This window comes from Rhinopithecus roxellana, chromosome 8 (genome assembly GCF_007565055.1).
Source record: "Rhinopithecus roxellana isolate Shanxi Qingling chromosome 8, ASM756505v1, whole genome shotgun sequence".
In the NCBI taxonomy this organism is placed as follows: domain Eukaryota; kingdom Metazoa; phylum Chordata; class Mammalia; order Primates; family Cercopithecidae; genus Rhinopithecus; species Rhinopithecus roxellana.
The window spans coordinates 9,135,632-9,150,592 of record NC_044556.1 but is presented as its reverse complement, the minus strand read 5'-3'; the positions used below and the strand labels follow the sequence as shown (position 1 = coordinate 9,150,592).

The 14,961-nt window shown below is 51.3% G+C and overlaps 1 protein-coding gene across 1 annotated transcript in view; it reads left to right on the top strand.

Moving 5' to 3' along the window:
- FBN3 (fibrillin 3) overlaps nucleotides 1–13,692 on the top strand; it is an 88,806-nt gene extending 75,114 nt beyond the window's left edge. Inside the window, exons 60-64 of the mRNA XM_010385037.2 lie at nucleotides 3,670–3,798; nucleotides 3,891–4,010; nucleotides 5,788–6,022; nucleotides 6,863–7,013; nucleotides 12,834–13,692. Coding sequence (XP_010383339.2) covers nucleotides 3,670–3,798; nucleotides 3,891–4,010; nucleotides 5,788–6,022; nucleotides 6,863–7,013; nucleotides 12,834–13,175 — 977 coding nt within the window. The 3' untranslated portion in view covers nucleotides 13,176–13,692. The remainder of the gene's footprint in view (nucleotides 1–3,669; nucleotides 3,799–3,890; nucleotides 4,011–5,787; nucleotides 6,023–6,862; nucleotides 7,014–12,833) is intronic.
- Nucleotides 13,693–14,961: the final 1,269 nt, after the last annotated feature.

Sequence of the window (14,961 nt, the reverse complement as noted above, 5' to 3'; positions counted from 1 at the left end):
AGCACTTTGGGAGGATGGCTTAGGGCCAGGAGTTTGAGACCAGCCCAGGCAACACGGCAAGACTCTATCTCTACAAAAAATACAAAATTAGCTAGAGGTGGTGACACCTGACTGTAGTCTTAGCTACTCAGGAGGCTGAGGTGGGAGGATCTCTTGAACCCAGGAGGTTGAGGCTGCAGTGAGCAATGTTCATGCCACTGCAGTCCAACCTAGGGGACAGAGCAAGACTTTTTCTCAAAAAAAAAAAAAAAGAGAGAGAGAGAGAACATTTGAACAAAGACTGTTGAAACAAGATGCATTTCACTTTTTCTGCAACAGTAAAGTTTTCAGCCAGGCATGATGGCTCACACCTGTGATCCCAGCATTTTGGGAGGCTGAGGCAGGAGGATTGCTTCAGCTCAGGAGTTTGATACCAGCCTGGGCAACATAGCGAGATCCCATCTCTATTAAAAACAAAAACAAACAAACAAACAAAAAACCAGTAAAGTTTTCACTGGAAGTGTGAGCAGCTGTATGGATCAGGGCCATGCATCACATGTTTACCATCCATGGACCAAGCTCACACGTGACTGCTTCTCTCACTAGAAAAGAGTTTAAATTCTCAGCCAGGCAGGTGGTGGTGTAAGGCTCAACTTGATCAAAAGTCAACAAACTTTATCTGTAAAGGGCTCAAGAGAAGTAAATATTTTCAGCTTTATAATTGAGATGGTCTCTGTTGCCATGATTGGACTCTGCTGTGGTAGCATCAAAGCAACCAGAGAGATACATAAATGAAAGACCATGTCTGTGTGCCAATAAAACTTTATTGATACAACAGACAGTGGCTTGGATTTGGTCCCAGGGTGTTTCCGTTTGCTGATGACTAAACTATTAATAGAAGAGCAAACTCACATGACCACAGTAGGCCAGCCTGACACTTGGTTTGCTTTGCTAGCTATAAGGGAAAGAAATTGCGGGTGGTGGCGGACATTTCTGTTTTTGATTTTTGAGATGGAGTCTTGCTCTGTTGCCCAGGCTGGAGATTGCAATGGTGCAATCTCAGCTCACTGCAATCTCACCTCCCAGGTTCAAGCGATCCTCCTGCCTCAGCCTCCCAAGTAGCTAGGACTACAGGTGTGCGCCACCACGCCCGGCAACTTTTTGTTATTTTTGGTAGAGACAGAGTTTTGCCATGTTGCCCGGGCTGATCTTAAACTCCTGGGCTCGAGCAATCTGCCCACCTCAGCCTTCCAAAGTGCTGGGATTGCAGGCATGAGCCACAGTGCCTGGCTGTGCCAAACATTTCTTTCTGGCCAGAGTGTAGACCTATTCCCTGTGGCCCCTCAAGTGACAGCTCGGGCAGCTGCAGGAGCCACTCCTACTTAGAAGCTTCATATTCCCATGTCTGTTGTTCCCAAGAGATATTCAATTTTTGTTTGTTTGTTTCCATTTTTTTGAGACAGAGTCTTACTCTGTCACCCAGGCTGGAGTGCAGTGGCGTGATCGTGGCTCACTGCAACCTCCGCCTCCTGGGTTCAAACGATTCTCCCGCCTCAGCCTCCCGAGTAGCTGAGATTACAGGCATGCAGCACTACATCCAGCTAATTTTTGTATTTTTAGTAGAGATGGGGTTTCACTATGTTGGCCAGGCTGGTCTCGAACTCCCAGCCTGAGGTGATCCGCCCACCTTGGCCTCCCAAAGTGTTGGGATTACATGCATGAGCCACTGTGCCTGGCCCCGAGAGAGACTCTACATCTCCACAGATATATGCTTGGAGTCAAGAATCTCTGTACTCAAGCCAAAAGCAAGGTTTTCCACCGGGAATTTGTTGTTCATTCCCCAAAATCCCAGTTCAAATGCAATATACCAGTCATGGGCTCCTACCTTTGTACCAATGCTCTCTGGCCATTGTACCAATGCCCTCCTACCATCGTAGCATCCTGGCCATTTTAGTCAGCTCAGGCTGCCATAACAAAATACCATAGACTGCAAGTGTAGGATTTAGCAAATTCAAATCCAAAAACTGGGCTGGGTGCAGTGGTTTGCACCTGTAATCCCAGCACTTTGGGAGGCTGAGGCGGGAGGATCTCTTGAGCCCAGGAGTCTGAGACCAGCCTGGGGCACATAGTGGACCACGTAGTCCCCACTAGACATACAAAAATTAGCCAGGCATGGTCTTGTGCACCTGTAGTCCTAGCTACCCAGGAGGCTGAGGTGGGAGGATCACCAGAGCCCGGGAGGTGGAGGTTGCAGTGAGCTGAGATTGTGCCACTTCACTCCAGCCCAGGAGACAGAATGAGATCCTATCTAAAAAAAAAGAAAATTAGCAGTTGGTTAAATGAAGCAGAGCAAATCCACACCAAGTGAAGATGTGGTGGCCATTTAAAATTATGCAAATAAGAATAGTAAGAAAAAATATATATGTATGTGTATATATATATTCGAGATGAAATCTCGCTCTGTCAGTCACCCAGACTGGAGTTCAGTGGCACAATCTCAGCTCATCGCAACCTCTACCTCCTGGGTTCAAGTGATTCTCCTGCCTCAGCCTCCCTAGTAGCTGGGACTACAGGCGTGTACCACCACACCTGGCTAAATTTCTTTTCGTATTTTTAGTAGAGATGGGGGTTTCACCATGTTGGCCAGGCTGGTCTCGAACTCCTGACTTCAGGTGATCCGCTCCCTAGGCCTCCCAAAGCACTGGGATTACAGGCGTGAGCCACTGTAACCAGCCCCCAAGAATAGTAAGACTATTTAAAGACATAGAAAGATGTTCACAGACTATTCAGTGTAAAACAATAGCTTACACACACACACACACACACACACACACACACACAGAGAGAGAGAGGGAGAGAGAGAGAGACATGGACAACCCATACACTGGGTGGCTTAAACTACAGAGATTTATTTTTTTCAATTCTGGAGGCCGGGCAGTTCAAGATCAAGGTGGCAGCATGGTTGGTTCTGTGAGGGCTCTCTTCTTGGTTTGCAGACAGCCGCCTTCTTGCTGTGTCCTCACTTGGCGGAGACAGAGCAAGCTTTCTAGTATCTCTTCTTATAAGGGCACTATTCTCATCATAAAAGCCCTACCCTCATGACTTTATCTAACCGTGATCACCTCCCAAAGACCTAATCTCCAAATACCATCCCACTGGGGGTTGGGGCTTCAACATAGGATTTTGGAGACACAAACATTCAGTCCATAGCACCGGCTGACCTCACACTATTGTCAGGTTTCCATGAGAACAAAACTCAACAGGCAACCCAATGTCATTTTTCCATGGGAGAAGGGAGAGTCTTTGTTTATCTTTTACTCTTTTACCAGGCACTGCCCCAAGCCTTTTACATGATTAGGTTAATTTAATTATCTCTCACACACACAAAAAAATGCAATGAGGTAGACATTATCATCTCCATGTTACAGGTGAGGACATCGAGGCACAGAGAGGGTAGGTAAGTTGCCCAAGGACACACAGCTTCAAGGCAGTGGAGATGAGATTCTTTATGTGCAGGATCTCAAAGACTATTCTTTGAGTCGGGAACTGTTACAGATCTCATTTCACAGAGTGGGAAACAGGCACAGAGAGGAACTTGCCTGAACCACACAGTGGTGGAACTGGCATTGTGTCACCTGACACGAGTTCCTTAACCAGCAAGCAACCCTGTCCAATCTCTCTCCTCTGCAGACAATGATGAGTGCTCAGCCCAGCCTGGCCCATGTGGTGCCCGCGGGCACTGCCACAACACCCCAGGCAGCTTCCGCTGTGAATGCCACCAAGGCTTCACCCTGGACAGCTCAGGCCATGGCTGTGAAGGTACAGCCCAGCTTTGGCTGGGGTCTAGTGTTTGGGGGTGTTGGTCCTGAGAGCCATCTGGTAAACCCTCTCTCCCTCTTTCTATGTCTCAGATGTGAATGAATGTGATGGACCCCACCGCTGCCAGCACGGCTGTCAGAACCAGCTAGGGGGCTACCGCTGCGGCTGCCCCCAGGGTTTCACCCAGCACTCCCAGTGGGCCCAGTGTGTGGGTGAGTGGAAGGGGCTGGGAAGAAGCTTGGGCCCCCACCAGAATCTGCTCAGAGCAGGCGACTAACAGACACTACCCTGCAAGATGTCATGACAAGCTCAATTATATAAAGATTGAACAGGCCAGCCCAGAAGGTAGTGAGTTCCCCACTGTTGGGGAGTCAAGGTGCAGCAGAATAAGCATGGAAAAGTGTCTGAGTTCATTCCTTAGGGCGTGGTGGCCTGGAGGATTCAGTTGAGACAGATTCTGAGACCTGAAGTCTGCAATTCTGTGATCACAGGGAAAGAGTGCTGTGATTGATTAGTGATGTCTGCCATGAGTGTGATTACTGATGTCTGCTATAGATGCTGCAAGGGGTGATGGAGGTGTGAATGCTATATCATTCTCATAGCTGTTGCAGAGGCCCTTCATTTGGAGAGCTAGCCTTCTGCCCCGCAACCTTCCCCCTTCTTCTGGCTGCTCCAGGACCTCCTGGCAGCCCGTTTCACTACTCTCTTCATTCCTCCGCTACAGTGCAGCTTTCACCCTCTACCATTTTCCGGCCCACTTGCTATCTCTTGAGACCTCTCCTTGGCCTCCATCCTCTACCTCCACTACTCTGGGCACCACAGTCTGCCCCTCCTGGACACTCTCTCCTATGGCCTTGGTGATGTGGCTGTCTCTGCTCTCCCACTGCCTCACAGGCACTGCCTTCTCTGCCCTCTCCTTTTGTCTCTCATGGTGGGTCTTTAGCTAAGTTCTTCTCAGGCTTCCCACACCATATGACCCTGCCCCCCGAGGCAAGGTGCTTGTCCCTTAGGGATCTTGGGGATCCCACAGACCATCGGCCTTTGCTGGCAACTCTTCCTCAACTTGTCTCCTCCTCTCTGTACTGACTCACTCATTCTTTCCCCAATTGTTTGCCACGGACCTGCCTTTCACTAGACCCTGAGCTCAGACGCAGAAGGGAGCTGAAAAACCATTTCTGCCTTGAGTTGTTCAGTCCAGCAAAGGAAACAGGAATTAAATAGACCCCTAACTAGGTTCTCAACAGAGGACCATTTTACCCCCTATAGTACATTTTGAAGTGTCTGGGAGACATTTTTGGTCATCACAACTGGGATCCAGCATGGTAGTTCACTCTTGTGGGATATTGAGGTAGGAGGATCGTTTGAGGCCAGGAGTTCAAGACCAGCCTAGGCAACATAGAAAGACCCCCCCCCCCCATCTCTACAAAAAGTTAAAAGATTAGTCAGGCATATTGGTGCACACCTATAGTCCCAGCTACTCAGGAGGCTGAGGCAGAAGGATCCCTTGAGCCCAGGAGGTCAAGGCTACAGTGCACTATAGTTGCACCACTGCACTCCAGCCTGAGCAACAGAGTGAAACTCCCAACTCTAAACAGACAATTGGAGGGAAATGGGTTTTCCTGGCATCAAGCAGGTGGAGGCCAGGGGTACAGCTCATCGTCCCACAGTGCAAGGACGGCTCCTCCCTAGAGAAAGATCCGGCCCCAAATGTCCATAGCGCTGAGGGTGAGAAAGCTTGTTCTAGATCATCCCACACTTTGGGGTTTAGGGGAAGTGTTGAGAGATGCAGTCAAGGAGAACCACAGGGTTCTGTGGGCAGCGGGGCTGTGGGGCCCATCTAGTCTCAGGGCTCACTGCCAGGTTGCTGGAGGCTTTGACATTGGACTTGGGCTCTGAACAGAGACCATTCCAGATGGAGGGCTCTGGGGGTGAGAAGGCTGCGCCACCCCACCTCTGCGTCCTCCCTCTCCTCCTCCTTTCCTCCCACAGATGAGAACGAGTGTGCCCTGTCGCCCCCCACCTGCGGGAGCGCCTCCTGTCACAACACTCTTGGTGGCTTCCGCTGCGTCTGCCCCTCTGGCTTTGACTTTGATCAGACCCTTGGGGGCTGCCAGGATGTGGATGAGTGCGCCGGACGGCGTGGCCCCTGTAGCTACAGCTGTGCCAACACTCCTGGTGGCTTCCTGTGCGGCTGTCCTCAAGGCTTCTTCCGGGCTGGGCAAGGGTGAGAGGCTGGAGTGGGGCAGGCAGACTCCATGCCCTGCAAGCATCCATGCATGCGCATGCGCGCACACACACACACGCACACACACGGGGCTTTGTGCATGCCAAGAATTTACCAGAAGAGCTCCTTCTGCCCGTGCATGCAGGCATTTACCCACATGTGCACAGAGTCCTGGACACACAGGTACAGTGGCAACTGTGTCTGTGCACACACAGGCTCACACCACTAACATGTAGTTGTCCACATGGCACACACCCGTACCAGTATGCGTGGGTACCCTCGTGCATTTACAGATCCCAGCATCCACACGTGTGTGTGTGTGCGTGCATGTCCAAGTGTGCACTCAGGCTCATGCATGCCCACATCCCTGGGGGCACTGTGCCATTGCTACATCCTGGTTTGCACAGGTGAGGAAGCACGCATCAGCTGTCTATGAGTGCTCACATTATACACACCCCCCGCCCCCGGCACACTCAGGGAGATTCACACATTCCTACGAGCACACATGTGCCCGCATGAGTTATTCCCCATGTGAACACACAGGTTGGCACACGCACACGCCCCGGGTATGCTAATGTCCATTCGTCCATCCCAGCCTGTGCCTGTCCTCTCACTCCTGTGTTCACACCTATGCCCAGGTGAACCAAGGGACTCACGTGCACGCCCTTACGTGGTGCACACACACTCGTGCACACAGTCACACCAGCACATGCTCAGAGGCACATGTGTGCGTGGGCATTGCAGCATGACTCAGAAAAGAGGATGGGGGTGGAGTGAGGTGGCTGGGGAGGTCCCATCAGCCTACCTCTGAAATCCCCCACCCTGCTCATCCTGTTGCAGGCACTGTGTCTTCGGCCTGGGCTTCAGCCCTGGACCCCACGACACCCCGGACAAAGAGGAGCTGCTCTCGACTGAAGCCTGCTACGAATGCAAGATCAACGGCCTCGCTCCCCGGGACCGGCCACGACGCAGTGCCCACAGGGACCACCAGGTGACATGGGTGCTGCACTGGGCGGGGTTGGCCAGGGAACAGGTGAGTGTAGGAAAGAGGCTGTGGACCCGACTTAGTCATGTCAGTCTCCCAAGAAGGAGCACCAGGCTCCACATCCCAGCAGGTTCCCCATGTCATGTGCCAGCTTGGGACCTTCTTGTGCTTTCTCAGCCCTGGGATTTTTCTTGGGGGGTCTCTGGGGGACACATCTCCTGAGCACTCTACCTCACTCCTGGTGACAAGTCAGGCATCTTCCATACAGACCCTGGCTGGGCTGTGACACTCTCTCTGGGTCCCGTTTATAAAGGCACTTGGATGCGGGGACATACCCGGGCCCCTCCAACCCTGCCTGCACCCTGGAATCTGTCACCTCCTCACTTCCTAGTTGGTGAATCCCTCCCTTGGGACCCTTTTGGGATTTAGTTCCAATGGGGCCCTAAGTGGCCTCTGTGCCACAGCTGTGCCCATCTCAGCTCTTCTGTGCACTCCTCTGGGCTGTTCTCACAAACCCTTAGCCCAAGTTAAGCCCAAGCCCCTTCCCTGTCTGAGCCTTGGGGAGGCGAGTCTTTTCTCTAGGGACCCCAGCAGAGGCTCCCCTTAGGAGCCTCAGGACCCCAACCTATACCCACTCAGCATCTGCCCTGTACCGCTCTTGTGCCTGAGGTGCTCCTGGAGTTCCTGAACTTGCCTTGTCTCTAGGAATCTCAGGGATCTTCAACATACCACTCGGTAGCCGTAGGGCAGGCCTATGCCTCTGTTCCTCCTGCCCCCTCGGGCCACCCCATCAAGGTGTGCAGAGAGGGCAGTTTTGCCACAGCTGCCAGCTGCTTGCCCCTCAACTGAAGAGTCCCTGACTACAGGTCAGTCCTGCAGCCATCACCCAAGGGATCTGAAAGCCAAAAATGTATTCAACACCTGCTGTATGCAGGTGTTACTCCAAGTGCTCTGTGTTCACAGCCTCTCAATGTTTATGACAACCCTGGGAGGTGCAGATGCCACTATTTTATTTATTTATTTTTTATTTTTTGAGACGGAGTCTCGCTCTTGTTGTCCAGGCTGGAGTGCAATGGCGTGATCTCAGCTGACCACAATCTCTGCCTCTCGAGTTCAGGCGATTCTCCAGCCTCAGCCTCCCAAGTAGCTGGGATTACAGGCGTGCACCACCATGCCCAGCTAATTTCGTATTTTTAGTAGAGACAGGGTTTCTCCATATTGGTAAGGTTGATCTCGAACTCCTGATCTCAGGTGATCCGCCCGCCTCGGCCTCCCAAAGTGCTGGGATTACAGGCATGAACTACTGCACCCGGCCTAGATGCCACTATTATCCCAACTTTACAGATGGAGGAACTGAGGCTCAGAGAAGTTAGGGCACATGCCCAAGATACGGAACTTGAACGTGGTGGTTCAGAGATTCCATGGCTATGGCACATGGACTTCTCTTTACAAGCAGCCTTGGCATCCGTGGCCAGCCATCCTGGGCCTCTCTGCCTTCCGAAGACATCACTTTACATTGTTTCCCAAACAATTATCATTGAGCATGGAAACCATTACCCCAAGTTCACCCTCACTGCAGACATTTAGGATGAAGCTTCTTCACTCCATAGATTTTACTGAATACCGCTGCTGGGCACTGTAATGGAGCAACAGCGAACAACAACAGCAACAAAAACACCTGCCCTCATGAGACTAATATTCTAAAAGGGAGACACACAAGAAATCAACAAGTAAAACATATCATATTTTATAACACATGACAAATATGATACATGATAAGTGCTACGGGGAAAAACAAAGTGAGAAATGGGATATGGTTATTGGGTTTGAGAGGCTTTCTATATTAGATAAAATGTGAGTGTATTACTTTGTATTACTGAAAGACCCTTTTCCCCTCTAGTTATTTTTTCCCCCTTGCTGGGAAAAACTGTGGATATATGTATTATCCCATAGTTACTGGTATTTTCTGTAGACTTCATAAGAGCAGAACTGTGTCTGTAGGATTTACTACTGTATTGGCACCCCTTGGTACTCAATAAGAGTGAGTGGAGTGGTTGTCAGGGTCCCAGGGCACAAGTAGATCAAGACAGAGAAGGGCTAATTTTTATATTTTTAGTAGAGACGGGGTTTCACCATGTTGGCCAGGCTGGTCTCAAACTCCTGGCATCAAGTGATCAGCTCACCTCAGCCTTCTAAACTGCTAGGATTACAGGTGTGAGCCACTGTGCCCAACCAAGGCCAGGATTTTGAGAGCAGCCTGCGTAACATAGTGGGACCCCCTCCACCTACAAAAAGTAAAAATATTAGCCAGCTGTGGTGGCATGTGCCTGTAGTCCCAGCTACTTGGGATGCTGAGGCGGGAAGATTACTTGAACCCAGGAGTTCGAAGCGGCAGTGAGCTGTGATCACACCTCCGCACTCCAGCCTGGGTGACAGACTGAGACCCTGTCTCAAAAATAGGGCTGTGTTGTGCCTTTACCTGCAATACCCACTAACTGCCAGCAGGTGTCAGTAAGAACATAAGTCTTAACAATATTCCATGGGAAGAAGGCCTGAGATCTCCGGAATTGAGGGGCTGGAGAACAGGAATAACTTTCACTTGAATGCAACAGCAAAACACTCCATCGGCATGTAAATGAGGCCAAACCAACACAGTGCTCCCCAAAACAAAGGCAAAGAAAACACAGATGACTTTCTGTGGGATTGGATACATCACCGAGCCCTGGGGTAGCCTGCCATTGAGGCTCGCTGTCTTATTCAGGGCCCTGTCCAGCTGCCAAGACCAGGAAGGCACTTCAGAGGAGCTTAAATAAAGAAGGGTTTGTCATTGGCACACAGGGGGCTCTCAAAGAGAGCCAGATGCAGGAAGCACAGCGGAAGCTATCAGGCGGCTCTTCTGTCTGGTCCTTTACGCTCTCCTCTCTGGCCCTGCTTGGCATCCCGTTTCTCTCACCGTCAGCTCTGGCATTCTTTTAGGGGCTGGCTTCTGCGGAAGGGCCCTTGTTCCTAACACTAGCCATCCCAAGACACTTCTGAGTGACCTTAGGGCTCTAGGTCCCAAAGTCATCTGAATAATCCCCTGGCTGCTGGGTCTCTGAGAGCAAATCTTTGATTCCCTTGGCCCAGGCTGGCAGGGGTCTGAGCAAGGTCCCTTAGCTGAGACTAGGGATCTGTAGTGTGTAACAGTGGCTGTCTCCCTGCCTCTCAGAAGCAGCCTCAGCCTTATGCCACTGAGTCTACAGATCCAGCTGACCACTGGTCTTGCAGAGGAAGAACCAGATTTGAGATGCCAGGGGAAGCAGTATTTTCCTCCACTTTAATTTTTATTCTTTTTTTTTTTTTTTTTTGAGACAAGGTCTCACTCTGTCACCCCGGCTGGAATGTGGTGGCTCAATCATAGCTCACTGCAGCCTTGAACTCCTGGGCTCAAGCGATCCTCCCACCTCAATCCCCCATGTAGCTGAGACCACAGGCACGTGCACCACCACGCCTGCCCAGCTAATGTTTGTGTTTTTTGTAGAGACAGGGTTCACTGTGTTGCCCAGGCTGGTCTCAAACTCCTGGGCTCAAGTGATCCACCCACCTCAGCTTCCCAAAGTGCTGGAAGTAAAGGCATGAGTCACCGTGCCCACCCTATTTATTTATTTATTTATTTATTTATTTATTTATTTATTTATTTATTTGAGACAGAGTCTTGCTCTGTCATCCAGGCTGGAGTGCAGTGGTGTGATCTCCTCTCACTGCAAGCTCCGCCTCCCAGGTTCACGCCATTCTCCTGCCTCATCCTCCTGAGTACCTGGGACTACAGGCGCCCACCACTTTGCCTGGCTAATTTTTTTGTGTGTATTTTTAGTAGAGATGGGGTTTCACCATGTTAGCCAGGATGGTCTCGATCTCCTGACCTCGTGATCCACCCAACTTAGCCTCCCAAAGTGCTGGGATTACAGGTGTAAGCCACTGCGCCCAGCCTATTTATTGATTTTTAAAATCAATTTCTTTTTTTTTCGGGGAGCCTGGTCTCACTGTGTCACCCAGGCTAGAATGCAGCAGTGCAATCATAGCTCACTGCAGCTTGAACTCCTGGGCTCAAGGGATCCTCCCACGTCAGCCTCCCCAGTAGCTGGGACTACAGGCATGCAATACCACACCTGGCTAATTTTTTGTATTTTTAGTAGAGACAGGGTTTCACCATGTTACTCAGGCTGGTCTCGAACTCCTGGGCTCAAGCGATCTGTCCACCTTGGCCCTCAGCCAACTTCATGTTTTTTCATAGCACATCTTGTCACTTTTACATTTTCCATGTATTTGTTTACTATCTGCTTTGCTTTACTAGAAGGTCAACTCCCTGAGGGGAAGGATTTTTATCTGCTCATTGCTGCACCCCCAGTGCCTCAAAGATTGCCAGGAATTCAGTGGGTGTCTAATAAACATATGTACATATTTTTGAGACAGGGTCTCAGCCTGTTACCCAGGCTGGAGTGCAGAGGTGTGATCACAGCTCACTGCTGCTTCGAACTCCTGGGACCTCCCGCCTCAGCCTCCCAAGTAGCTGGGACTACAGATGCACACCAGCACTAATATTTTCACTTTTTGTGGGTGGATGAGGTCTCACTATGTTGCCTTCTGTCCTTGAAATCCTGGCCTTGGCCGGGCATGGTGGCTTATGCCTGTAATTCCAACACTTTGGGAGGCCGAGGTGAGGGGATCGCTTGAGGCCAGGAGTTTGAGACCAGCCTGGCCAACATGGCGAAACCCCATCTCTACTAAAAATACAAAAATTAGCCAGGCGTGATGGCAGGCACCTGTGATCCCAGCTACTTGGGAGGCTGAGGCAGGAGAATCACTTGAACCTGGGAGGCAGAGGTTGTAGTGAGCTGAGATCGTGTCACTGCACTCCAGCCTGGGCAACAGAGCAGGACTCCATCTCAAAAAAAAGAAAAAGAAATAAAGGAATCCTGGCCTCAGCTCCTGCCACAGCCTCCCAAAGTGCTGGGATTATAGGCATGAGCCCCTGTGCCCAGCCTATTTTTCGTTTTAGATTCAGAGGGTACAGGTTATTAATAGATGGGTATATTGGATGATGAGGAGGTTTGAGCTTCTGCTGATCCCTCATCCAAGCAGTGAACATAGTTCCCAATAGGTAGTTTTCCATTTATTTATTTATTTATTTATTTATTTATTTATTTATTTATTATTTTGAGATAGTCTTGCTCTGTCCCCCAGGTTGGAGTGCAGTAGTGTGATCTCAGCTCATTGCAACCTCCACCTCCAGGGTTCAAGCGATTCTCCTGCCTCAGCCTCCCAAGTAGCTGGGACTATAGGCGCCCCTCACTACGCCCAGCTAATTTTTGTATTTTTAGCAGAGACAGGACTTCATCGTATTGGTCAGGCTGGTCTTGAACTCCTGACCTTGTGGTCCACCTGCCTCAGCCTCCCAAAATGTTGGGATTACAGGCGTGAGCCACTGCGCCCGGCCTCCCAAGAGGTCATTTTTCAACCCTTGTCTCCTCCCCTCTCCCTGCTCTAGTAGACCTAGTGCCTGCTCTTCCCATCTTTGTGTCTATGGGTAAGAAATTTTTAGCTCCCACTTATAACTGAGAACACGCCGTATTTGGTCTTCTGTTTCTCCATTAATTAGCTTAGGATAATGGCCTCCAGCTGCATCCACATTGCTGCAGATGACATGATTTCATTCCTTTTTATGGCTCTTTCCTTCACTTTAGAGACTGGCCAAAGTCTCCTCTTGGCCACAATCCCAGGACCCCCTACCCACTCCGCATCCGGATTATCGTGGGCTCTGACCACACACCTGGCCTTTCTTCTCAGGTGAGCCTGGCTACCCTTGACTCCGAGGCCCTGCTGACCTTGGGCCTGAACCTCTCACACCTGGGCCGGGCCAAGCGCATCCTGGAGCTCCGGCCGGCCCTGGAGGGTCTGGAGGGCCGGGTCCGCTACGTCATTGCCCGTGGAAATGAGCAAGGTCTCTTCCACATGCATCACCTCCGTGGCTTCAGCTCCCTGCAGCTGGGGCGCAGGCGGCCGAGGCCTGGAACCTACCAGCTGGAGGTGGTGAGCAACGTGGCAGGACCCTGGGGTGTCCAGCCAGAGGGGCAGCCAGGGCCACGGGGCCAGGCCTTGAGGCTGAAGGTGCAGCTGCAATTGCTTTAGTTGGGAGGAGCCTCAATGGGCCCCAGCTGTCCAGAGAAGGGGGCTTCTGGAACTGGGAAGGACTGATCCCCAGCAGTGACAGCTGATCAGGTGGAACCCCGAAACTCAGGAAGAGTGAAATGCTACACGTCAACCTCAGGCGAGCCCAGCCTCTACCCGGGCTTCTGTGCCAGCCCCGGGGGACCCCCAATTACTCAGTCTTTCCTGGAGACAAGAAGAAGCTGCAATGTGCACCCCCCGCCCCACAGCCAAGGTCAGGAAGAGGCCCTGTGGTGACCGAGTCTGGTCAATCTCAGGCTTTCACTTCTGTACTGCACTGTGGCTTGCCCTGGGTGGGGGGAGGGGGGGGTTGGCGGGACATGGCAGTGGGCAACTGGGGTGGGCACAGGGCTTATCCCTTGGAGCAGAAGGGTGTGCAGGGGGCCCAGACCCCACAGTGACTTGCCGCATTTGCCCTCCATTTGGAGAATGCTTTTATTATCAAAGTGGAGATGATAATAAAGTTATTTTGGGTTAAGTCTGCCCGCCCATTGGCAAGTTCTTGAAGTAAGCAGATCCTGCCCTCGGGCTGGGTGAGGCAGATCTCATGCCTGGGGAAGCAGAAGGCCTTGTGGGCTCCCCAGACTGGTAATAACGACTCATGCTTCCTGATCATGTGCTGCATACCAGACACCATTCCAATTTTTTTTTATTTTTTCTGAGATAGGGTCTTGCTCTGTTGCCTAGGTTGGAGTGCAGTGGTGCGATCATGGCTCACTGTGGTCACCACTTCCCGGGCTCAAGCAATCCTCCCACCTCAGCCTCCCCCAAGTAGCCAGGAGCAAAGGTGCATGCCACCACACCCAGCTAATTTTTTAAAATTTCTTTTTTTCTTTTTGAGACAGAGTCTCACCCTGTCACCCAGGCTGGACTACAGTGGCACAGTCTTGGCTCACTGCAACCTCCGCCTCCCATGTTCAAATGATTCTCGTGCCTCAGCCTCTCGAGTAGCTGGGACTACTGGTGTGTGCCACCATACCCAGCTAATTTGTGTATTTTTAGTAGAGATGGGGTTTCACCATGTTGTCCAGGCTGGTCTCAAACTCCTGAGCTCACGTGATCCGCCTGCTTCAGCCTCCCAAAGTGCTGGGATTACAGGCGTGAGCCACCACACCTGGCCTAAAATTTATTTTTCTTAGAGATGGGGGTGTCCCAGCTGGGTGCGGTGGCGTGGCTCACGCCTGTAATCCCAGCACTTTGGGAGGCCGAGGCAGGCAGATCACGAGGTCAGGAGATCGAGACCATCCTGGCTAACATGGCGAAACCCCGTCTCAACTACAAATACAAAAAATTAATCGGGCGTGATGGCGGGCACCTGTAGTCCCAGCTACTCGGGAGGCTGAGGCAGGAGAATGGTGTGAACCCGGGAGGCGGAGCTTGCAGTGAGCCAAGATCATGCCACTGCACTCCAGCCTGGGCGACAGAGCGAGACTCCGTCTCAAAAAGAAAAACAATAAAAACAAAGAGAGATGGGGGTGTCCCTATATTGCCCAGGCTTGTCTTGAGCTCCTGGGCTCAAGTGATCTTACCGCCTTGGCCTCCCAAAGTGCTGGAATTGCAGGCGTGAGTGTCTAAGTATTTTAGGATGATTGACTACTTTGGTTGCCACTACAACCTCACGGAATAGATGCTATTACTATCCTCGTTCTACAGGGAAAACTGAGGCTTGGAGAAGTTAAACACCTTGGCCAAGGTCAGGCCAGGTTGAAAGTTGGGTGACCTGGCGGGGCGCGGTGGCTTACACCTG